Source organism: Ovis canadensis, chromosome 21, assembly GCF_042477335.2.
Source record: "Ovis canadensis isolate MfBH-ARS-UI-01 breed Bighorn chromosome 21, ARS-UI_OviCan_v2, whole genome shotgun sequence".
Taxonomy (NCBI): Eukaryota; Metazoa; Chordata; class Mammalia; order Artiodactyla; family Bovidae; genus Ovis; species Ovis canadensis.
In genome coordinates this window covers 28,624,337-28,650,813 of record NC_091265.1, presented here as the reverse complement: position 1 = coordinate 28,650,813, position 26,477 = coordinate 28,624,337, and the positions used below count along the sequence as shown (strand labels likewise).

Genomic DNA, 26,477 nt, shown 5'->3' with positions numbered 1-26,477 from the left:
AAACAGAACACTCTCTGACAAAAATTGCAGCAAGATCTTTTTCTATCTACCTCTTAGAGTAATGAAAATAAAAACAAAAATGAACAAGTGGGACCTAATTAAACTTAAAAGCTTTTGCACAGCAAAGGAAACCATAAATAAGACAAAAAGACAACCCTCAGAATCGGAGAAAATATTTGCAAATGAAGGAACCAACAAGGGATTAATCTCCAAAATATACAAATAGTTCATGAAGCTCAATATCAAAAAAACAAACAACGCAATCCAAAAAATGGGTGGAAGACATTTCTCCAAAGAAGACATACAGATGGTTATAAAGAATATGAAAAGATGCTCCACATCACTAATTATTGGAGAAGGTAAATGAAAACTACAATGAGGTATGACCTCATACCAGTCAGAACGGCCATCATCCAAAAATCTACAAACAATAAATGCTGGAGAGAGTGTGGAGAAAAGGGAATCCTCCTAACTGTTGCTAGAAATATAAATTGGTACTATGGAGAACAGTATGGAGATACTTAAAAAACTGAAAATAGAGCTACCATATGATCCAACAGTCCCACTCCTGGGTATATATCTGGAGAAATCCATAATTCAAAAAGATATATGTGCCCCAATGTTCATTGCAGCACTATTTACAACAGCCAGGACATGGAAACAACCTAAATGTCCATCAACAGAAGAATGAATAAAGATGACAGGAGACACATATACGGTAAAATATTACTGAGTCATAAAAAAGAACAGAACAATGTCATTTGCAGCAACATGGATGGAACTAGAGATTCCCATATTGAGGGAAGCAAGTCAGAGAAAGATAAATATATTATCTCTTATAAGTGGAATATAAAAGATGACCACAAGCAAACATACCTACAAAACCGAAACAGAATTAGAGATGTAAAAAATAAGCTTATTGTTACCAGGAGGTAATATGGGAAAATAAATTGGAAGATTGGGATTGACACATACACACCACTATAGATAAAATAGATAACTAATAAGGACCTACTAAATAGCAAGTGAAGTCTACTCAGTACTTTGCAAAGGCCTATATGGGAAAACGCTGGGCTGGATGAAGCACAAGCTAGAATCAAGATTGCTGGAAGAAATATCAATAACCTCAGATATGCAGATGACACCACCCTTACAGCAAAAAGTGAAGAACTAAAGAGTCTCTTGATGAAAGTGAAAGAAGAGAGTGAAAAAGTTGGCTTAAAACTCAACATTTAGAAAAAGAAGATCATGGCATCTAGTCCCATCACTTCATGACAAATAGATGGGGAAACAGTAGAAACAGTATCAGAACTTATTTTTCTGGGCTCCAAAATCACTGCAGATGGTGACTGTAGCCATGAAATTATAAGATGCTTACTCCTTGGAAGGAAAGTTATGACCAACCTAGACAGCATATTAGAAAGCAGAGACATTACTTTGTCAACAAGAGGTCCATCTAGTCAAGGCTATGGTTTTTCCAGTGGTCATGTATGGATGTGAGAGTTGGACTATAAAGAAAGCTGAGCACCAAAGAACTGATGCTTTTGAACTGTGGTGTTGAGAAGACTCTTGAGAGTCCTTTGGACTGCAAGGAGATCCAACCAGTCCATCCTAAAGGAGATGAGTCCTAGGTGTTCCCTGGAAGGACTAATGTTGAAGCTGAAACTCCAATACTTTGGCCACCTGATGTGAAGAGCTGACTCATTTGAAAAGACCCTGATGCTGGGAAAGACTGAGGAAGAGAAGGGGATGACAGAGGATGAGATGGTTGGATGGCATCACCGACTCGATGGACATGAGTTTCAGTAAACTCGGGGAGTTGGTGATGGACAGGGAGTTCTGGCATGCTGCACTCCATGGGGTCCCAAAGAGCTGGACACGACTGAGCAACTGAACTGAACTCATATGGGAAAAGAAGCCAAAAAAGAGTGGTTATATGTATATGTATAACAGATACACTTTGTTGTAACACCACAATGTAAATTATACCCCTCAAAAAATTTTTTTAAGAAAATAAGTAATAAATAAACATGTTAGCTATAAACCTTGGGGAATAACTTTCACAGTCCAGGCCTGGGTTAAAGAAGCAAGCTATGTTAAACACACATGTAGAGCTAAATGATCCCAAGACTGCTTTCCAGTCTTGTATCTTGTCTTCCAATATTGTATTTATCTATTCCAGTTCCAATATTGTATCTATCTCCACTATTAAGCAGCAAAATCTATTAAAAACAGACCCTTCCTTCACCCACTTGCTTTAAAATGGGGACCCAGAGAAATCTAGCCATTTGCATGGCTGTTTCTTGTTCAGTTGCTAAGTCATGTCTGATTCTTTGTGACTGCATGGACTACAGCAAACTGTTTCTAGTCAGTGTTTTATTCCAACATAACATCATAGTTATATTCAGCTCCCTTGACAAAAAGTACCAGGCTCATGTAGTGGGAAAAGGAGCCTCGGGCATGAGTAGTTGAAGTGAGGGAAAATCAGTGAGTACAAGTTGTAGATGTGTTGCATACTTGGAGATCCCCTTTCCAAAAATCTAAGGAAGCCTAGAGGAGGAAGTCATAGGAGAACATCAGAGCTGTGAAAGATGCTTGGCTACAGAGAGAGACAGAAAGCTTGGCCTCTTCACCTGGAAAGTGTTTTCATATAAATTTACTGAGGGCCTACTGAGACCAGCTGCCTGGCCCCATGCCATTACTGCTGCTGCTATTGCTGCTAAGTCATTTCAGCTGTGTCCAACTCTGAGCGACCCCATGGACTGCAGTCCACCAGGCTCCTCCGTCCATGGGATTTTCCAGGCAAGAGTACTGGAGTGGGTTGCCATTGCCTTCTCCATACTAGAAGCTGATTACTAGAAGAAATGAGGCCTAGTCCCTGCTCTCAGATGGCTTGGTGAAACTAAAAAGAGAGTGAGAACATTTTGCAATATATCACAATTTGGGGTATGTGTACTAAATTAGAGGTGGTCAGGCACTGTTGAAAGCTACTGAAGATGCAGAAATGAACAAGACAGACAATCTATACCGTGATGAAGTTTACATTCTAGCTGACAACCTAGGTGTGAAACTTGTTCTGTGACAGCATAGATTTAAAAGAACTACTCCTTTGGGGAAGCTGAGAAAGACTTCACAGGAGAGATAATCAAGTTGATCTGGGCTTTGAAGGATGCAAAGTTTGCCAGTGAAAACATACTGCAGGGTAGTGATGAGAAGAGAAGAGTTTTAGAGTAACAGAAAATTTGGTGCGGCTGAAGTGCAGGGTGTTAGGAAAGTGAAAGACAGCAATAAGAATGGGAAATGAATACAGAGACAGATCCCAATTTTAGCAAAGGTTGTATCAGCGATCAAGTGATGGATTGGCTCAGTGGAGTCAAATGTACTACAGCTGTAGAACTGGAGTGTTCAGAGTTTTCTTAAGAATGTGTCATGGTAGGTACAGTACAGCAGCAGCTCCTGAAGCATATTCCTGAACAGTAGCTCCTTGAGCTCACAGCTCATGCTGTGACTACCATCTATTCACCATGGCTCCCCAGCCCAGACTGGTTTCCAGATCTTTATATTCAATAGTCCAACTTGACAGCTAACGTGACTTGGTTATTTCAAAAGTATATAAAAGTCAGCATGACAAATTGAACTCATAATCTTCCTGCCATACCTGGTCACCCTGTGTAGCTCTCTTTCCAGTGTATGGCACCATCATCTATCCAAGTACACAAGTCAGAAATCATCAGCCTCAACATCTGCCCAACTCCCATCTCAAATGTGATCCATCACCAAATCCCAATGACATTTCTTACCAAATCTCTCTCAAATTCATCTACTTCTCATTTCCACCTCTACCACCCTAGTCAAAGCTTTCTCTTACTTAGACAACTACAACAGTGGTCTTCTATATAACATGCTTGCCCTCTCCAATGCACACTCCAATCTATCTGTGTGTGTGTGTGTGTGTGTGTGTGTTAGTCGCTTAGTCTTTTCTAACTCTTTGAGACTCCATGGACTGTAGCCCACCAGGCTCCTCTTTCCATGGAATTTTCCAGGCCAGAATACTGGAGTGGGTTGCCATTCCCTTCTCCAGGGGATCTTCCCAACCCAGGGATGGGACCTGGGTCTCCTGCCTTGCAGGCAGATTCTTTACCATCTGAGCCACCAGGGACAACCCCAATCTATAGCCAGAGTGGTCTTTTTAAACGAAAATCTGTTCATGTCACTCCCCTGAATAAGGACAGTCCGTGATTTTTCATTCTTTATATTGACTCCTCATCATGGTCTGCTTGAATGAGCTTCCTCCCTATCCAAGTCTCCAGATTTATCTTATGTCATTTTCTCTCTGGTTACATGGTCATGTTCTGTCCCATACAAAGGGCTTCTTTCAGTTCCCTGAATATACTATATTCAGGGCTTTTACACATGCCGTTTTCTCCACTCCTAGTATAGCCCCATTTAGATAACACTAAAATGTCACATTTCAAAACAGCATTCTCTTATTCCCACAGACCAGCTCGGATTATTCCTTGCTAAATTTCCGACTAATCCCCACTCTTCATAGCATTTACAATTGTACACACTTTTTGTATAATTTGACATTTCATGTCTTCCTCCCACTGGAATATAAACCTTCTTAGGACAGATAATGTGTTTGCTTTTTCACCACTGTATCCTCTAGGTTTCACAAGAACATCTTATGCCTTGTAGGTGCTCTGTAGGTAAGACAGAGAGAAGTTGTATTCTTGATTACCAATTTGGAAAGTCACAATGCCTACTTACTTAAAAAAAAAAAAAAACCTATTTAACTTTGTTTAACCCATCATTTTCCAAACTTGGATTAACTATGAATCTATTACATAAGTCATGTATTTTTGGGGGTGGGGGGACACCTGTATTCCAAGAAACACTGTTTGGCAGACACAATGAATTGCTTGAACTGCTCTTCCTTCATCCTTATCCTAAACACTGTGTCTCTCTTGCTGCTGCTGCTGCTAAGTCGCGTCAGTCGTGTCCGACTCTGTGCGACCCCATAGATGGAAACCCACCAGGCTCCTCTGTCCCTGGGATTCTCCAGGCAAGAACACTGGAGTGGGTTGCCATTTCCTTCTCCAATGCATCAAAGTGAAAAGTGAAAGTGAAGTCGCTCAGTAGTGTCCGACTCTTAGCGACCCCATGGACTGCCGCCCACCAGGCTCCTCTGTCCATGGGATTTCCCAGGCAAGAGTACTGGAGTCGGGTGCCAGTGCCTTCTCCGGTGTCTCTCTGAAGTCATGCCTTTATGATTGCATCCCTCCCTAACCACCTGAGAGTTGTGAGCTTGTGAGGTGGTACAGTCCAAGGGGCCTGAGGACACCATTCTGGGAAGTCATTGCAGGTCTTCTATGAGCAGAAAAGAGGAAACTGGTGTGCAGAGATGAAGTAGCCATGGGGAAGGAAGAATCTGGCAAGGTTCCCATACTCAAATGGGATCATGTAGTTCAACAGGAGTGAGGAGAATTCTTCTTCCCTGTTAGAAGAAATTCAAATTCAGAATTCTCTTAACTACTGGTTCTTGAAGTGTACTCCCCCAGCATCGTGTGGAAATTTGTTAAAAATGCAACTTCTCAAGATCCACCCCAAGATGTATTATATAAATTCTGGAGTTGGGTTCAACAATTAATGTTTTAACAAGCCCTTCAGGTAACTGTGATGCACATGCACATTTTAGATTGGTGGCCAAATAATAAGAGAACCAAATCTTACTCACAATTTGACAACTGATGACCTCTGCTGTGAGCAAGAGAAACAGAAAGTAACAATCTTGACTTTTAATGACTTTCCAGATCCTAATTCCATTCTTTCACAATTCCTAGTTACCCAAGTCCTGGAGCTATTCTTACATAGCTTCAATAAACTTTTTCTTTTGTTTCAGCTGGTTTAATGAGGGTTTGTTGCTTTAATTCAAACAAAGACTTAAGCTACACCAATAAAATGAAAACAACAGCAACAACAAAGAAACTGGGATGCAAGGCTTGGTTCTGCTAAAAAATGAGCTGTGAGGCCTTAGACAAGGCCCTTTTCTCTGGGTCATGACGGCATCACCTATGAATGATGTGATTGGCCTGGATGACACCTGCGATGTCTTCAGAACCCTCTAATATGCTCGGCTAGACACTGGCTCCTCTGGATAATCTCTTAACTTCACAGATCCCCTAAGAAAGACCTCGAAGTTTCTTTAGTTCCCATCAGTTATACCTGTTACTCTAGGTAGTGAGAGTAACAAATACAGAAAATAAAAAACACTCCAACTCTCTCTCTTTCCTGGTCTTTCAAAAGCATCAATCATTAGACGGATGCTTTAAATAAGGCTTATTTGATGCTTCAGTTGTTTTTCAATTTAAATTTTAAGATGTTAGTATATTATAATTAGGCCAGCTTTAGTTAAGGTTGCTATCTGTCATGAAATGTACATAGAAAAAACATGTACATACAACCAACTTATACTTGCAGAAAAATAGTCATTTGGGAGCAACAAGTCTCTCCACAAAAATGCAGTTCATGCAAACAATCAATATTAAGTGAAATGGCAATGTATATTTTAAAGATTCTAAGTAAAAAAGGTTTCAATGAAAATATTCTATAATTAATATATCCTAAAATAAATAGTAAGAATATCCTCCATTAAGCCCATAAATGCTGCATTATAAAACTTATTAGTTGGCAAAGAATAAAAAGTAGTACTTTTTATTTTTGACCCTTAAATTCTCACCCCAGTAGACTTCTCTGATGCTGAAATGAAAATAGTGACCAAATGCTTTGATGGACAACTCACTACAATGAGAACTGAAGGCTTCTGAAACCAGACAAAGATTTTTCTGTATCTCCCATATGCCAGGCGAAGTAAGAGAAATATTTTGGTCTCCCATCCAAGAACAAACACTATATCTGCATTTTATTAAAAAAAAATAAGTGCTTTAGAAATAATCAAGCTCAAGATACAGTTTTTTAAAAAGCAGAAAATGTTACCAAGGCAGAATGAAGAAAAAAAATTGAGAGAAAATAAAAAGAAACAAGGGGAAAGAAATCTTTTAACAGAGTAGAAACTGTTAGAATCTCTGTGTCCCTGAAAGGTTTTGATCCAACCCTATTTGTTATCCTAGAAAAGCTCTTCTGAAGAAAGGTCTCAGTGTAAGAACTGCTTAAAAGAAGCCAACCCCTTGGAAATAAGAACGGCTCAGCCATTTATTAATGTCAAATATGCTGCCTGCATGAATTAGTTAGCTTGTCTTTTGGAAGCTATACAGAAAAGTTCTTCTGCACCTGCCTCTTAGTGTCCTGACACTTCTGGCTTTAATGACAACATAACAACCACCAGAAAATGAAATTTAAAAAACAAAACACTGAACACTACTATGTTTTACCTTCTGAATAGCTGATAGATCAATTTTTAAAGGCTTCTTACTGAAGTATCATCAATGACTGGAGAATATAAAAGCTTGCTTAGATGTAAAAAGAAAACGAAAACAGAGTCATTTTCCTAAACTGGCAAAATGTAACCAAATTACCACAAAACTTACCTTAGAAACAAAGAGAAATGGGGCAGAAAAGGCCAGATTTCTTACTGGCAGTACCAGTGGCAAATATCCCAGAATAAGAAAAGCTGCCAAATAGAAGAGAGAAAATTAAAGGACTTTCCTTTAAAAACAGCCAAGCCCAGCACACACAGCATTCCTAACAGCTGGAGCAAGTTTCAGAAGCAACACACAGGTATAAGGTTCAGCCCTATTCTTTATTTACAGCACAGTTCAAAGTCATTGAATCAAGCACAAAAGAAACGACTCCCATTTCCTGATTTGGCATTGGATATCCTTCCTACCAGCTGCAATTACATCATTTTTATCCATCTTCTTCTTTTCCTTTTGGGAGGGTAGAAAAGGGACAAGTGACAAATGGGCCAAAGAGACTTCAACTTCAAAACCAAGAGAAATCCTTGCTTTCAGAGAAATAAAAGAAGGGATTCTCCCTCTTGTGAAAGGCAATCAATACTCTGCTCCAGTTATGAAGGCCGTGGATGGTGTGGGAAAGCTGTGGTGAAGAGATTCTTCCTGGAGGTGGCACAAGGATGGCGAGGACTCGGGTCGTGGGATGGCTGCTATCCCCACCATCACGTTTGCTCTATCTCAGTCTTCACCACACGAAATTTAATGAACAAGGGGAAGTAATTATGCACAGAAAGCCAAAGTGAATGGAAATGTAGGTGGAATGAACTTAAAAGAAGAAACTGAAAATTATCAAAAGTTACTCAGTTCATTTTTCTCAGACGGACATAGAAATCAGTGACCCACTGCTTCATGTATTTAACTTCCAAGGAGCGAGTTAACTGCACACTGACAGGATCCAAGGCATTGCTGGCTCGGAGATCTAGATGATGGGCTCCATTTGGGATGACGATCGCAAGTAAGGTGTCTGTGATATCCTTGGTTACTCCACCTCCTGACCAGGGGTCTAGTTCACCATTGCTAAGTGAGGGAAAGAAAAAAAAAAATCAGATTGCTAGTTTTTCATATCTACATAAAATATAAGATAGGAGAAACCTATTATATGCATAACACCTAAAATTATAAGCTTATGAACTAGGGAATATGATCTGAGGATTTAATCTGTCATATAGAAAGGTGCTTCATCCTGGAGTTTGACAATACTTCTGTAACCAGGGACAAGGAATAGGACCAGAGAACCCTGAAAGGGATGCCCCATCAATCAATTTAGACTATACTGGAACTTCTAATTGAGAAGACTCAATTCTAATCCTGGCTTCATTACTCAAAAGTTGTCTGACCTTACATAAGTTAGCTGTCTCAGTTTCCTTATATGTAAAGCAGAGTTAACAAGGCCTACCTCAGGAGGTTGCTTTAAAGGTTAAATCAGATAGTACATGTATATATACTGAATAACTGTTAGGTACGAAGGAGTTCCTCAATTAAAACCTGTTTCCTTCCTTCCTAGAACCCAAATATTAGTGATAAGGGGGAAAAAAAAACACCTATATTTTAAAATGCTAATTATCTCTTCAGTCAATTAGGTCACACAGTTGTGTCTGACTCTTTGCAACCTCATGGACTGCAGCATGCCAGGCTTTCCTGTCCATCACCAACTCCCAGAGTTTGCTCAAACTCTTGTCCATCAAATCAGTGATGCCATCCAACAATCTCATCCTCTGTCATCCTCTTCTCTTCTGCCTTCAATCCTCACCAGCATCAATGTCTTTTCTAAGGAGTTCTTCGCATCAGGTGGCCAAAGTACTGAAGCTTCAGCTTCAGCATTAGTCCTTCCAATGAATATTCAGGACTCATTTCTTTTAGGATTGACTGGTTGGACCTCTTTGCTGTCCAAGAGCTATCAAAAGTCTTTTCCAACACCACAGTTCAAAAGCATCAATGCTTCAGGACTCAGCTTTCTTTACAGTCCAACTCTCACATCCATACATGACTACTGGAAAAACCATAGCTTTGACTAGACAAACCTCTGTCAGCGAAGTATTGTCTCTGCTTCTTAATATGCTCTCTAGGTTCATCAGAGCTTTTCTTCCAAGAAGCAAGAGTCTTTTAACTTCATAGCCGAAGTCACCATCTGCAGTGATTTTGGAGCCCCTCAAAATTAACTCTGTCACTGTTTTCACTATTTCCCCATCTATTTGCCATGAAGTGATGGGACCAGATGGCATGATCTTAGTTTTTTGAATGCTGAGTTTTAGGCCAGCTTTTTCACTCTCTTCTTTCACTTTCAACAAGAGACTCTTTAGTTCCTCTTCACTTTCTGCCATAAGGGTGGTGTCATCTGCGTATCTGAGGTTATTGATATTTCTCCCTGCAATCTTGATTCTAGCTTGTGCTTCATCCAGTCTGGCACTTCGCCTGATGTACTCTGCATATAAGTTAAAAAATAAAAAAGCAAGGTGACAACATACACCCTTGACATACTCCTTTCCCAATTTGGAACCAGTCTGTTGTTCCATGTCTGGTTCTAACTGTTACTTCTTGACATGCATACAGATTTCTCAGGAGGCAAGTAAGGCAAAATATAATAAGACAAGTGCCAGTCCTGAATTCATTGGAAGGATTGATGCTGAAGCTAAAACTCCAATACTCTGGCCACCTGATCCAAAGAACTGACTCACTGGAAAAGACCCTGATGCTGGGAAAGATTGAAGGTAGGAGGAGAAGGGGACAACAGAGGATGAGGTGGTTGCATGGCATCACCAACTCAATGGACATGAGTTTGAGTAAACTCCAGGAGTTGGCAATGGACAGGGAGACCTGGGATGTTGCAGTCCATGGGGTCACAAAGAGTTGGACACAACTGAGCAACTGAACTAAACTGATACAGCTTCTCCACATTTGGCTGCAAAGAACAGAATCAATCTGATTTCAGTATTGACCGTCTGGTGATGTTCATGTGTAGAGTTGTATCTTGTCTTGTTGGAAGAGGGTGTTTGCTATGACCAGTGTGTTCTCTTGAAAAAACTCTGTGTAGCCTTTACCCTGCTTCATTTTGTACTCCAAGGCCAAACCTGCCTGTTACTCCATGTATCTCTTGATTTCCGACTTTTGCATTCCAATCCCCTATGATGAAAAGGACATCTTTCTTGGTGTTAGTTCTAGAAGGTCTTATGGGTCTTCATGGAACTATTCAACTTCAGCTTCTTCTGCATTAGTGGTTGGGGCACAGACTTGGATTACTGTGATGCTGAGTGGTTTGCCTTGGAAACGAACCAAGGTTATTTGTCATTTTTGAGATTGTACCCAAGTCCTAAATTTCAGACTTCTTGGTTGACTATGAGGGATACTCCATTTCTTCTAAGGGATTTTTGCCCACCATAGTAGATATCTAGTAGTAGAGGTCTTTCTTAGCCACCTCATCAAAAATTCAAACTCCCCCCCAACCCCCACTAACATTTCATAGCCTTCTTCCCTGGTTTATTTCCCCCCACCCCTTAGCATCTATCGCCTTCTAACATTCTTATAAGTGCTATCTTATTTTTACCCATCTTTCAAACTAAAGCTTCCCAACGGCACGGTTTTTTGTCTGTTTTATTACTGTATCTTCAGTGCCTGGCATACACTAGGAGCTATACAAATATTTACTGAATGAATAAAAAAGAATAATCTAGTTATTTATAGTCTTATATCAGATGCCCTGCACAAAAGATGTCTATACATATATGCTTGTGAGTTCAGGAACATGTAAATCACTACAGTACTTTTTACATGGAAAAGTAGAGTTCACATAGGTAATGTGATTAATGTAAATATACAGACAGTGACATTCAGCTAGGTATAATACTGGCAAGAAACAATGAACTAAGTCAGCAGGTCTAAGTTTTATACCCCAGTAAGCCACATGACTTCGGGTAAGTTATCTGACCCCTCTGAATCTAATTCTCATGTGTATGACCAAAAAAATAACTTTTAAAGATAATGCCCTTCAATCACAGAGACACTGTGAGGTTCCACTTGAATAATACATTTGGAAATAAGGTATAAACTATAAAATACCACACGAATGTGCAGTATTATTATAATTATTATCACATTCTATAAGCATGAGAAGTGTTAATACTTCTGAGAGGTAAATGAAACATGAAAAGGGATGCCACAGCATTTCTCACAGAAATTTGGTCAGAAAAATGCATGCAATCAATTTTCTAGGTAAATGTTCAAGTTAAAAAGGAAATAAGGATTTAGGTACATTAAATATATATGTGCTTGAAATACAAGTCTAAAATCCCTGTTCTAGCCTGACCACACTTTTAACCATATTTTTGGTTTTTTAAGAAATTAATTCAGTTGCAACTTAACATCATTCTTGGGGGGAGAAATCACTCTGAAATTTTACCTTTTTTGGTTTTATTAAAAACAAGAGGAAAAACTCACATGCAAAATAGGATGTTAGTTTTCAACTATGAGATAAATTTTTTTTTTGAGATAAATTTTTAAAGTAAACTACACAAGGGGTTGGATTTTCTTAAATGAACAAGTGGCCTTTATCATTATTTCAATTTGACAGGACCAACCAAGATAGGAAACTCTCCATTATTTGCAAAACAAAAAAGCCATCCCAACAGCTACATAATAAGCAAACTGCATTTGATTTAAAAGGTCATCTGAATCCACCCAGTGGCTTAGCAACAGTGTTTGGAGTTGCTGAGAGACCTAAAATGCACATGGACTTGAATTTCTTGGTCCTAGACATGAGAAAGCTAAATCAGTCAATGGGAAATTTACAGGAGAAAAAAAACTGGCTTTCATGAGAGAACCTAGATGCGTGCATAAAATTCCCAACGGTGAGCCTCACTTAATTGCTGGCAACAATTAATTTCCCTGAAAAATTATGTTAAATTAACCAGCTTCTCAGGGACTCCTTTTTGAATTTACATTTAAATAACTAAAAATGACCATTGGTAAGATAATTTCTCAACAACTGGGTTTTGGGGAAAAAATAAATACTTCCAACAAAAATACTGTGGAATAAGAAAATTGCTGAAATGGAACTATTAATAGCTACTATTAAATTCTTATTTGCTCAACATGTTTACTGACTGCCTACTATGTATCAGGTACTGACTCAGTACAGTTAACTCAACTGTGAACAGACAAAAATCTCTACCCTCATAGTGCTCACTTCTATGATTATCTACTCCTTGAAGTAACTCTGGCAGATAGTTATTATTTCTAACTGATATAAATTGGCAATTTGCCTGAAGGCACATGGTTAACAGAAGCAGAATGACACCTAGGTCTCTCCAACTTCAAAGCCCAAGCTCTTAACTTGCAGATATCTAACTCAACAGTTAAAAACAGACTGAACTTTCTAACTAAAAAAAGTAGTCACAGTTGGATGTGTGTGAGATGCCTTAAGGAGAGAAGTATGAACATAAAATATGCTTTCCACATGGTTCCTTGGACATTTTCTTATCGTCAACCATAAATATTTTGTAACTGATGGCCACTCAGTAGACAGAACCTAATGCTGCTTTTTTATTTTTGGAATGTGTTTTCCTCAGAAAAGCAATAGAAAATTTTGAATTTTTAAATAAGGTAAGTTTTACATTGAATTCTTCACACCTAGCAGTACATGGGAAAAAAATTTCTTTTTAAAAGTATATTTGCCACCGCAGGAAAATAAACCAGCATTTTTATATAGTTCTGCCTTTATACTTTCACATGCCTCTGAAGTTTTCCTGAGCTTTATGTCATTTCTCATCCTTATCAACACACACACTAATTGGGCATCTACTATGTGCCAGTCACTGTGGCAGGTGCTAAAGGCACAGAGATGATTAAGAAAAATTCTCTGTCACTGAGAAGTTCATAATCTCATTTCAACAGAGAAATGAGATTTCTCTGTTCTCTGAGAAATGAGTGAGGGGCAGAGAGAAACACAAACAGGTAAATTCCACACAGAGTGCTAAGGGACAGTCACAGGCTTTAGAGAAGCTAAGTGTGTAGGGGAAACATAACCTCCTTGGAGATGTCAGGGAAGGTTTCCTTGAGGATGCCGCGGTCTTAAGAAAAGGAAAAAAAGTGGAAGGAAAAAGACATTCAGAGACAAGTAGTTCCCTGCTAGCTCAAAGCTAAAGTACAGGGCTGTGAGTATACTTCCACTTATTCATTCAATGGGAATTTTTTTGGCATATAATTTGCCAGTTCAGTTCAGTTCACTTCAGTCACTCAGTTGTGGCCGACTCTTTGCGACCCCATGAACTGCAGCACGCCAGGCCTCCCTGTTCATCACCAACTCCCAGAGTTCACCCAGCTCATGTTCATCGAGTTAGTGATGCCATCCAGCCATCTCGTTCTCTGTCATCCCCTTCTCCTCCTGCCTCCAATCCCTCTCAGCATCAGTCTTTTCCAATGAGTCAACTCTTCGCATGAGGTGGCCAAAGTATTGGAGTTTCAGCTTCAGCATCAGTCCTTCCGAAGAAATCCCAGGGCTGATCTCCTTTTAGAATGGATTGGTTGGATCTCCTTATGGTCCAAGGGACTCTCAAGAGTCTTCTCCAACACCACAGTTCAAAAGCATCGATTCTTTGGCGCTCAGCTTTCTTCACAGTCCAACACTCACATCCATACATAACCAGTGGAAAAACCATAGCCTTGACTAGACGGACCTCTGTTGGCAAAGTAATGTCTCTGCTTTTCAATATGCTATCTAGGTTGGTCATAACTTTCTTTCCAAGGAGTAAGCGTCTTTTAATTTCATGGCTGCAATCACCATCTGCAGTGATTTTGGAGCCCCCCAAAATAAAATCTGATACTGTTTCCACTGTTTCCCCATCTATTTCCCATGAAGTGATGGGACCAGATGCCATGATCTTCATTTTCTGAATGTTGTGCTTTAAGTCAACTTTTTCACTCTCCTCTTTCACCTTCATCAAGAGGCTTTTTAGTTCTTCTTCACTTTCTGCCATAAGGGTGGTGTCATCTGCATATCTGAGGTTCTTGATATCTCTCCCGGAAATCTTGATTCCAGCTTGTGCTTCTTCCAGCCCAGTGTTTCTCATGATGTACTCTGCATAGAAGTTAAATAAGCAGAGTGACAATATACAGCCTTGATGTACTCCTCTTCCTATTTGGAACCAATCTGTTGTTCCATGTCCTGTTCTAACTGTTGCTTCCTGACCTGCATACAGGTTTCTCAAGAGGCAGGACAGATGGTCTGGTATGCCCATCTCTTTCAGAATTTTCCAGTTTACTGGGATCCACACAATCAAAGGCTTTGGCATAGTCAATAAAGCAGAAATAGATGTTTTTCTGGAACTCTCTTGCTTTTTCCATGATCCAGTGGATGTTGGCAATTAGATCTTTGGTTCCTCTGCCTTTTCTAAAACCAGCTTGAACATCTGGAAGTTCACGGTTCATATATTGCTGAAGCCTGCCTTGGAGAATTTTGAGACTTACTTTACTAGCGTTTGAGATGAATGCAATTGTGCGGTAGTTTGAGCATTCTTTGGCATTGCCTTTCTTTGGGATTGGAATGAAAACTGACCTTTTCCAGTCCTGTGGCCACTGCTGAGTTTTCCAAATGTGCTGGCATATTGAGTGCAGCACTTTCATAGCATCATCTTTCAGGATTTGAAATAGCTCAACTGGAATTCCATCACCTCCACTAGATTTGTTTATAGCGATGCTTTCTAAGACCCACTTGACTTCACATTCCAGGATGTCTGGCTCTAGATGAGTGATCACACCATCGTGATTATCTGGGTGGTGAAGATCTTTTTTGTACAGTTCTTCTGTGTATTCTTGCCACCTCTTCTTAATATCTTCTGCTTCTGTTAGGTCCATACCATTTCTGTCCTTTATCGAGCCCATCTTTGCATGAAATGTTCCCTTGGTATCTCTAATTTTCTTGAAGAGATCTCTGGTCTCTCCCGTTCTATTGTTTTTCCTCTATTTCTTTGCATTGATCACTGAGGAAGGCTTCCTTATCTCTCCTTGCTATTCGTTGGAACTCTGCATTCAAATGCGTGTATTTTTCCTTTTCTCCTTTGCTTTTCGCTTCTCTTCTTTTGACAGCTATTTGTAAGGCCTCCTCAGACAGACATTTTGCTTTTTTGCATTTCTTTTCCATGGGGATGGTCTTGATCCCTGTCTCCTGTACAATGTCATGAACTTCCATCCATAGTTCATCAGGCACTCTATCTATCAGATCTAGTCCCTTAAATCTACTTCTCATTCCCACTGTAGAATCATAAGGGATTTGATTTAGGTCATACCTGAATGGTCTAGTGGTTTTCCCTACTTTCTTCAATTTAAGTCTGAATTTGGCAATAAGGAGTTCACGATGTGAGCCACAGTCAGCTCCTGGTCTTGTTTTTGCTGACTGTATAGAGCTTTTCCATCTTTAACTGTAAAGAATATAATCAATCTGATTTCGATGTTGACCATCTGGTGATGTCCATGTGTAGTCTTCTCTTGTATTGTTGGAAGATGGTGTTTGCTATGACCAGTGTGTTCTCTTGGCAAAACTGTATTAGCCTTTGCCCTGCTCCATTCCGTATTCCAAGGCCAAATTTGCCTGTTACTCCAGGTGTTTCTTGACTTCCAACTTTTGCTTTCCAGTCCTCTATAATGAAAAGGACATCTTTTTTGGGTGTTAGTTCTGAAAGGTCTTGTAGGTCTTCATAGAACCGTTCAACTTCAGCTTCTTCAGCGTTACTGGTTGGGGCATAGACTTGGATTACTGTGATATTGAATGATTTGCCTTGGAATCAAACAGATCATTCTGTCATTTTCGAGACTGCATCCAAGTACTGCGTTTCGGACGCTTTTGTTGACCATGATGGCTACTCCATTTCTTCTAAGGGATTCCTGCCCACAGTCTGGGCTAAATATTTCACTGGGTTAACTCTTTTAAGCATCACAGCAACTCTATAGGGTGACTGGCATTATTATTCTCATTTTACTTAAGAGAAAACTGAGGATCAAAAGCTTAAATAATTTAAGACAATTCACTCTAACTATGCATAGCTCTGTTAGGAAGTCCTTTCTTACACTAGCCAAAAGTTTCTTTTGTTTTTTTTTAATGTTGAGCCATATTTTTTACCTACTCTTTCAGTTCTACTCCAAACTTTTTTCAACAAAATCTAACCTTTCCCCAATGATGACGATGACAATAACTTATTTTGATACCTGGAGGAAAATAAGTATAAAAGGATAAATGGGCAACTAAAATACTCATGTAATGGTTGAATCCAACAAAAAAGCAGAAAGTATTTGACCAAAACTCAGATATCAAAACCTTTATAGATAAGACTCAAAGACTTTACAAGTCAACTTGAACTTCAGCTTTATGAGGTCAAAGCAAATAAGGATGAGCTTATAGCCTCCACATGCCGGAGAAATCCATATGAGTACTATCTGGAGGTAAGTTTCTAAAAACAAGAAAATGACAAAGTATTTCCTTCTCTGAGGGAACAAAGATGAGCTTGATACCCAAGGCTTACATTTAAGCCTTTTCAGTCCTCTCAGTCCTTTCATGTTTTCCTGATTTCAAACATCCTAATTTGGTACAGTTTCCTACCCTAAATATACTTAATTGCTCAACTATCACCTCAAAAAGCTGAGCTGAAAGTATAGTTTTGAAGAATTCTACTGAGGACAAGGTAAATAATTCTAGGGAATTAAACAAAAAGAATCTTTAAGTTTTGCATTTAGTGTCTCACATTTGAGGGAGGGGAGGGTATCCTACACCCAACTCCAGTACTCTTGCCTGGAAAATCCCATGGGTGGAGTAGCCTGGTAGGCTGCAGTCCATGGGGTCGCAAAGAGTTGGACATGACTGAGCAACTTCACTTTCACTTTTCACTTTCATGCATTGGAGAAGGAAATGGCAACCCACTCCAGTATTCTTGCCTGGAGAATCCCAGGGACTGGGGAGCCTGGTGGGCTGCCGTCTATGGGGTCGCACAGAGTTGGACACGATGGAAGGGACTTAGCAGCAGCAGCAGCAGCAGCAGCAGCAGCAGGGTATCCTACTGAGTGAGAAACTAGCATGAATCCAACAAGAAAAAGGTTCTTTTGCAAAATGGGCAGTGTCACTGGCCTACACCCAGAGAGTGATCTTTCAGCTAAAATAGCATTGCTCCTTCCTAAGAGCTTTCAGTCATGTCTCAAAAGTCAAATGTGACTCTGTTTAGAAGAATTTGTAAAAGAATAACGTTTACAATTTAAACAATTGGTTAAGAGATATGTATGGATATCTCTCTACTATTTCCACATAAACTTGGGGAAATTTCTTATTAAATGGTTGCTATTTTAATAACTAACAACCTAATGTTCAAGCCAAAACACGGAAATTTTGAAGTCACAATCAGGCACATTTAGAGTCTACTTGATTAACTCCAATATGAACCAATACCAAATATAATTCTTCTAGAGAAACAGTTTTACAGAATAAACAGTTTTTGTAGTCAGATGGGCCAAGGTTGAAAACTGGCTTTATCACTTGGTAACTAAAACAAAACTGGATAAGTTTTGGCAAGTGACTGTACACACTGACTTTCACTTTCCTCCTCAGTAAAATAGAGACTGTAAAAACTTCTTTCAAAGTTTTTGTGGGAATTAAGTGATTTATTTAAAGTGCCTCATATAGTGCCTAGGACAGAACACAGTGGGCACCTCAAAAGTGTTTGTTAGGTATATACTGAAGATTTTTTATTATCATTGATAACAATAAAAACAATCATGAGATAAACTGAGAACAACAGATGATGCTTCCTTTTCTTTTGAGCACACTTTTTAAAATATTTTAACTTTGCTGCTGTTGTTTTTAAGCCTTTAAACATAGTGCAATAGAACAAAAAATCATATCACCTCTCAGAATCCTTTATCTTTCAAGGAGTAGAAAAATATGATAGATACCACTGCTATATTCTACATTGTTTTAACTGTGCAACATTTTCCTGGTTTTCTTTTCTCATCCATTCTACAAATGTCTCCATCAACCAGAATTTTCTTTGAATCAACAAAAATTCACCTGAAAATGATGTTTGTGTGTGAACTGATGTTCTTGCCTCCATACATAGTAGGGATCCAAGAGGGCCTCGGTCTCACACCCCACTGTTTAAAACAGTCATCAGAATATTCCTTCATGTTCCACGAGTGAGGTTCGAACATGTCATCAACACCATCAGAACAGGTGGGCATGACCATTTCTGTACAGGCCTGAAAAAGCAAATCAGGGAAGATTCTAGTGAGAAAATGAAGCACAAAGAGTGAAATAAATTCCCCAAGGTCATACAGCTCAGAAGCAAAAAAGTGAGGGTTTGAACTCAGCAGTCTGGCTTCAGAGCCCCTGTTCTCTACTCCATACCACCTCTCTTTATTCCTAAGGCTCAGCTGAGAAGTCACAGAAGTTGGGGCTATATATTCCTTCTTCACAAACTATTTCATTTCATATCTATTATCATATTGAATTCTCAAAACAACTCTGGAGGAACATATTGCTATTATTATTACTATTCTCATTGTACAGATGAAAAAAATGGAGGCTCAGATAGAATCAAGTTAGACTCCCTCTTCTTTTCTGTGTCCATAAAATGCTACCCTTATAGGACTTACTAAGATCTATTGTAATATTAGTTTAGCTACCTATATTTTCCACCAAGCTACATTTGATGATTAGATCATATTTTATTTATAATTAAATAAATTTATATCCAATTTGTATAGTTGGAGCCTGGAATAGTGCCTGACATGCAGTAAGTACTCAGAATATATTTGGTGATGTTTAAATACCAAACTGAAGTAGTATATATAGGATAGATAAACAACAAGGTCCTAAGATAGAAGAGGAAACTATATTCAATATCCAGCAATAACCCATAATGGAAAAGAATATGCATATATATAACTGAGTCACTTTGCTGTTTATTAGAAATTAACACAACATTGTAAATCAACTATACTTCAATAAAATTTTTTAAAAATTGAATTGGTATTTAATGAATCAATGAGGGAACTCATCCACAGTCTTGAAGTGTAAGGTAACAGAACCCAGATTTGGATCCAGGTTAGGTGACAAGATCTTGAGGATTCTGTTATAGTATGACCAGACCAAAACAGTGAAAAGTAAGCTCCAATTGGGGAAATTATACACACTTACCTGATAGCTCCAACCCTGGACTCCCAGACTGCTAGTTGCTGTCTCTGAAACATTCAGACATTTAGCCTGGCCCGAATAATTGTAATACACATTCAGAGCTTGGAAAATATTCCGCAGCATCAGGGTATCAGGTACATTGGAATATTTGAAATACTGGCATACTACCTGTCATTTTAGAGAGATAAAAGGGAGAAGAATCAAATATAAATATAAAATCACAGTTTATTAAAACAAAGAAGAAACATGATTCTGATTTGATCATAAACAGTCTTTACAATCTAACTTCACTGCTTGACAATTTCTATTTATTGAGTATAACCACTTTCATAAATGAATAAACCTTTAAGATTAGTCCCCATGGGACTTCCCTGGTGGTCTAGTGGCTAAGACTCCACGCTCCCAATGCAGGGAGCCCAGGTTCAATCCCTGTTCAGGAAACTAAATCCCACAAGCCACAACTAAAGAGTTTGTATGCTGCAACTAATGATTCCACATAACCCAATTAAAAGAACCCACATGCCACAACAAAGACTGAAGATCCCATGTGCCACAACTAAAACTAGGCACAGTCAAAAAAACAATTAGCCCCCAAATTATAGAAATAAACCAAAATTATCTGCAAGGTATGCAAAGTCCTCCCCACCTACCACTCTAGTTTCATCTTCCATAGCTTTTGCTCTAGTCTAGCAAAACCATTTCTACCACACCAGCTTCTTGCCCTCCTCATTGCCATCGCTCACACTGAAATGCCCTGTTCCCACTCTCCCAATGCAGTAGTGCCTGGCAAATACCAACTCGTCTTCCTCGATGCAGCTCAAGCATGACCTACTCCTTGAGGCCACTTGCCTATGCCTTCAAGGCAGGAAGAACTAAATCACTTTCTTCTTTGTGCCTCCACTGCATCCTGTGCCTATTTCTATCAGAGCCCCTGTAATGCTGACACCATTTGATTCCTGAATGTCTCCCTCAGCACTTAGCAAGGCATCTGGAAACTAAGTGCTTGCTGATTAAATGACTATCTTTTTATGAAAATGAAAAATTTATTAAATTTCTTTTGGAAAAACTCCACCAAGCTCCTATATCTGTAGCATTATAAGAAGCATCTCAGGCAGCTCCCCAGGTCCAAATACTCCTAACACTTGACTATAGTCAGTGCTAAAAATCACAGGTAATACCTGGGGTTGGGAGTGAAGACAGGACTGACTAGTCAGGGACACAGGGAACTTTCAAGGATATGAAAATATTTCTTATCTGTAGGGGCCTAGTATACAACAAGTAGCACATTTATGATTTGTACATAAATTTCACTTCAAAAAATGATAAACAAATATTGAACTCTAGATAATGTTGTTAAAGCTGAAGTATATAGTCTATATTTCATTTATTTCTGCTCTTTCTTTCCTTCTACTGACTTTGAGCTTCACTTGTTATTTTTCTAGTTCCTTGAGGTATAAATTTAGGTTGTTTGAGACTTTTCTTATCTCTTGAGATAGGCATTTATCACTATGAACTTCCCTCCCAGAAGTGTTTTCACTACATCCCATAAATTTTGGTATGTTACATTTCCATTTATCTCTATGTTTTTTTTTTAAATTTCTCTTTTAATTTCTTCTTTGACCCATTGAGTGTTCAATAGCATGTTGTTTAATCTCCACATATTTGTGAATTTTTCCATTTTCTTTGTGTAATTTATTTCTAGTTTTATACCACTCCGGTTGGAAATGATGCTTCATATAATTTCAATCTTCTTAAATTTATTAAGATTTGTTTTGTGGCCAAACATTTGATCTATCTTAGAAAATGTTCTATGTGCACTTGAGTAGAATGTATATTCTGCTGTTTCAGAGAGAATGTTCTATAAATATCTATTAAGTTCATCTAGTCTAATGTGTTAAGGCCAATATTTCCTTATTGATTTTATGCTTGGATGAACTATCAATATAAGTGGAATATTAAAGTCCCCTTCTGTCATGTACTGTTGTCTATTTCCACCTTTAGGTCTGTTAATATCTGCTTTACTTATATAGGTGCTCCTATGTTGGGCACATAAATATCTACAAATGTTATATCTTCTTGTTGAACTGACTCCTTTATTATTATGCAACACACTTCTTTGTGTGTTAGTAAAGTCTTTATTTTAAAGTCTGTTTTGTTCAATATAAGAATAGCTACTCCAGCTTTATTTTGGTTTCCATTTGCATGGAGTATCTTTTTCCAACCCTTTACTTTCAGTCTGTGTGTGTCCTTACATTTAAAATGACTCTCTTCTAAGCAATAATATTGATGGGTCTTGTTTTTTTAATTCAATCAGCAACTCTATGTATTTGATTAAAGAATTTAGTCCATTTACATTAAAGTAATTATTGATATGTTATGTGCTTATTGAAAATTTGTTCATTGTTTTCTGGCTGTTTATGTAGTTTCTCTAGCTCCTTTCTTTTTTCTCTTGCTCTCTTTCTTTGTGGCTTGAAGATTTTCTTTAGTGGTAGGCTTATATTCCTCTCTTTATCTTTCATATATTTACTGTAAGTTTTTGTTTTGTGGTTACCATGAGGCTTATATATAACAATTTATATCTACAACAGTCAAAGTTGATAACACTCAAGCTTGATCTCACTGAAAAGCGCAACATTATTACCCCCCTCATTTTATGATTTTGAAGTCACATTCTACATCTTTATCTTGTGCATACCTAACAAATTATTGTAATCATAGTTATTTTTATTACCTTTATCTTTTTCAGCCTTCATACTAGCTTTGTACATAATTAATCCCCTACCTTTACTACACAGTAAGTCCCCTACATATGAATCTTCAGATTGTGAACTCAAAGATGTAAATGTATTATAAACCTACTACAGTACAGTACTATGGAGCTAATTGTGCTTGTTGTTTACCTAGGCTAACTTTGTTGGATTTGCAAACAAATTGAACTTATAATTGTGCTCTTAGAATGGAACTTGTTTGAATGTAGGGGACTTCCTGTATGTATTTTTCTTTCCAGTGAGGTTTACTTTTCATATGAGTTCTCATTACTAATTAGTGCCATTTCATTTCAGCCTAAAGAAGTCCCTTTTAACATTTATTCTAAGGCTGGTTTAGCGGTAATGAACGCCTTTAGTTTTTGCTTATCTGGTAAACTCTATCTGTTCTATAGAGTTTTCCTGGTTTAAAGGTTCTTTTCCTTTTAACACTTTGAATATATTGTGCCATTCCCTTTAGGCCTGAAAACTTTCTGCTAAAAAATCTGCTCATAGTCTTATGGGAGTTTCTTTGCATGTAAGAAATTACTTTCTCTTGTTGTTTTTAATATTTTCTCCTTAATAGAACTTCCATATGACCTGGCAATTTCACTGATGGGTATACACTATAGAAGATCATAATTTTAAAAGATACATGCACTCCAGTGTTCATTGCAGCACTATTTACAATAGCTAGGTCATGGAAACAACCTAACTGTCCATCAGCAGAGGAATGGATAAAGAAGCTGTGGTACATATATACAATGGAATATTACTCAGCTTTAAAAAAGAAGGAAATTGAGCCATTTGCAGAGACATGGATAGACTGAGAGACTGTCATACAGAGTGAAGTAACTTAAGAGAAAAATAAATACCATATATTAACACATATATGGAGAAGGCAATGGCACCCCACTCCAGTACTCTTGCCTGGAAAATCCCATGGACAGAGGAGCCTGGTAGGCGCAGTCCATGGGGTCATTAAGAGTCGGACACGACTGAGAGACTTCACTTTGATTTTTCACTTTCATGCATTGGAAAAGGAAATGGCAACCCACTCCAGTATTCTTGCCTAGAGAATCCCAGGGATGGGGGAGCCTGGTGGGCTGCCGTCTATGGGGTCGCACAGAGTCGGACACGACTGAAGCGACTTAGCAGCAGCAGCAGCAACACATATATGTGGAATCTAGAAAAATTGTGTAGATGATCTTACTTGCAAAGCAGAAATAGAGACACAGATGTAGAGAACAAATGTATGGACACCAAGGGAGAGAAAGGGGTGGTGGTGAGATGAATTGGGAGACTGGGATTGACATATATACACTACTATGTATAAAATAGATAACTAATGAGAACCTACTGTATAGCACGGGACACTCTACTCGGTGCTCTGTGACCTAAATGAGAAGGAAATCCAAAAAAGAAGGGACAGATGTATACCTATGGCTGATTCATTTTGCTGTACAGCAAAAACTGACAAAGCAGTGCAAATTGTTTTTATACTCCCATTGCCAGTTTTTTTATACTCCAATTAAAAATAATAATATAATCTGTGTAAAAATATGTATAAAGTTTCTTCTTATCTTTAACTTCTTTTTTTTTTTTTTTTTGGTTGCACAAGGTCTTTGTTGCTGTGTATGGCTTTCTCTAGTTGCAGTAATGAGGGGCTACCTTTAATCGCGGTGCACAGGCTTCTCATTGTGGTGGCTTCTCTTGTTGCAGAGCAGAGGCTCTAGATGCATAGCCTTCAGAAGTTGTGGCACATGTGGTTAGGTACCCCATGGCATGTGGAATCTTCCTGGACCAAGAATCAAACCCACGTCCCCTGCATTGGCAGCCAGATTCTTATCCACTGAACCACCAGAGAAGTAAAGACTTTTGACATTTTAATTGTAATTTTTCTTGGTATTAGTCTGTTTGGATACCTCTTATTTGGAACTCTCTGAGATTCCTAGGTCTAGAAGATAGGGAAGCTTTCAGCTGTTTTGTCTTCAAATAAGATTTCTGCCTCTGTTTCTCTTTTTCTTCTGGGGACCCTATGATGTGAATGTTAGACCATTTGATGTAAATGTTAGTCTATAAGTCCCTTAAGCTATTTTCACTTTACTTCATTCTGTTTTCCTTCTGCTGCTCTGATTCAGTAAGCTCTACTGCCCTCTCTTTGAGTTGACTGATCGTGTCTTCTGTTTCATCTAATCTGCTGTTGATCTTCTCCAGTGTAATTTTATCAGTTAGTATATTCTTGAGCTTTGTAACATCTTATTTGGTACATTTTTAATATTTTCCATGTCTTTTTTGAAGTTCTGTGTTCATTCATTCTTCTCCCCAGTTCAGTGAGCATCTTCATAATCATTACTTTTAACTCTTTATCAGATAAATTAATATTTCTCTCATTAAGATTTTTCTGAGTTTTATATTCTTCTTTCTTGGAACATATTCTTCTTGTTTCTTCATTCTGTTTGATTCTCTGTTTCAATTTCTATATAGTAGATGAAACAACCACCTCTCCCAGTCTTGAAGGAGTGGCCTCATATAGGAGACAAATCTTGTTGTTCAACTCTGCTTTAACTCTTGGTTGTCTTTCAAATCTCTGTGCTTATCCAAGCAGCCTACTATAGTCTTAATAACTCCAAGTAGTTGAAGACATGCCACAACCTGTCAACATCCCAAAAGGGAGAACCTTAGCTCTTTGATTCAGGCTGACTAGAAGCCAGACTCTCAAGCAACAGTTTTTAAAAATATGCAAATATATACAGTCCTGTGGGACTGCAAGCATGAGTCCTGTTGGCCACCAGAGCTGGATGATCTGTAAGTGTCCACTGGGCAGTCACAAAAAATGGGCTCCAGGTAAGTGTATAAGCTCTTTAATAGGTGATAACAGCAAGGCAGAATGAAAGCACCAAGATGGCATCCACAACCTACATTCTTTAAGAGCAGCCTTGAAGGCCACTAAATATGTGTCAAATCTGAAGCCTGCCCTGCAGGCAGAAGCCCCAAACTAGCAAAGACGTCTCCTTCACAAAAATACTGGGCAATGTGCCCCAACCTGCTATCTGTGCAGTGCTCTGAGGGTGGCAACCTGTCAAAAATCATACCTCCAATTACACAGTCTCACGGGACCCAAGAATGCAAGCCCTAGTCCATCCCAGCCACCAGGGCCAGGTGATCAAGGGGTGTCCCAAGGGTGGCAGCCATAAAAACTGGAGCATCATATATAAAAATCAGGACACCAGACATATGTAAAACTCTCTTCCAGGAAACACTTGCAGTCTGGAACATGGCAATAGGAAAAAAAAAAAAAACAAAAAACAACCTGAACCCTTGAAAAGACAAAGAAAATTAACAAGTCTTTAGCCAGCATGACCAATGACCAAGAAAAAAAGAGAGAACTCAAATAAATAAAATAAGAAATGAAAGAGAAGATACTACAATTGATACCACAAGAATACAAAGGAACATAGCAAACAACTATTATAGTTTGTTATTGATGTTATTGATATAACTTAATGATAATTATGTCATCAAATTCAACAACCTAGGAGAAATGGATAAATTCCTAGAAACATTCAACCTATCAAGACTGAATCATGACGAAACAGAAAATCTGAACAGGCTGAATACTACTAAAGAGACTGAATCGGTAACCAAAAACCTTCCAAAAAAACAAAAGTCTAGAACCAGATGGTTTCCCTAGTGTATTCTACCAAACATTCAAGGAAGAATTAATATCAATCTTTCCTAAATTCTTCCCCAAAAAATAGAAGAGAAGGGAACACTTCCAAGTTCATTTTACAAGGCCAGCATTACCCTGATACCAAAACTAGTAAGCCTGCCACAAGAAAAGAAAATTACAGGCCAATATCTCTGATGACCACAGATGCAAAAATCCTCAACAAAATATTAGCAAACCAAATTCAATGATACATTAAAAGCATCATACACCATGATTAAGTAGGATGTATCCAGGGATTCAAGGATGGTTCAACATCCACAAATAAGTCAATGTGAACCACCATATTAACAAAATAAAGGATAAAAATCATATGATCATCTTAATAGATGCCAAAGAAGTATTTGACAAAAATCAACAGCCATTTA

The 26,477-nt window shown here is 38.4% G+C and overlaps 1 protein-coding gene across 6 annotated transcripts in view; it reads right to left on the bottom strand.

Annotated features, from left to right (window-relative positions):
* Positions 1-7,740: 7,740 nt before the first annotated feature.
* The window catches only part of PRCP (prolylcarboxypeptidase), an 87,759-nt gene continuing 69,022 nt past the window's right edge, over positions 7,741-26,477 (bottom strand). For all 6 annotated transcript variants that reach the window (XM_069564897.1, XM_069564895.1, XM_069564898.1 and 3 more), the window contains 3 exons: positions 19,639-19,803; positions 18,511-18,698; positions 7,741-8,489 (listed from right to left, as the gene is read on the bottom strand). In XM_069564897.1, coding sequence (XP_069420998.1) covers positions 8,273-8,489; positions 18,511-18,698; positions 19,639-19,803 — 570 coding nt within the window. In that variant the 3' untranslated portion in view covers positions 7,741-8,272. The remainder of the gene's footprint in view (positions 8,490-18,510; positions 18,699-19,638; positions 19,804-26,477) is intronic.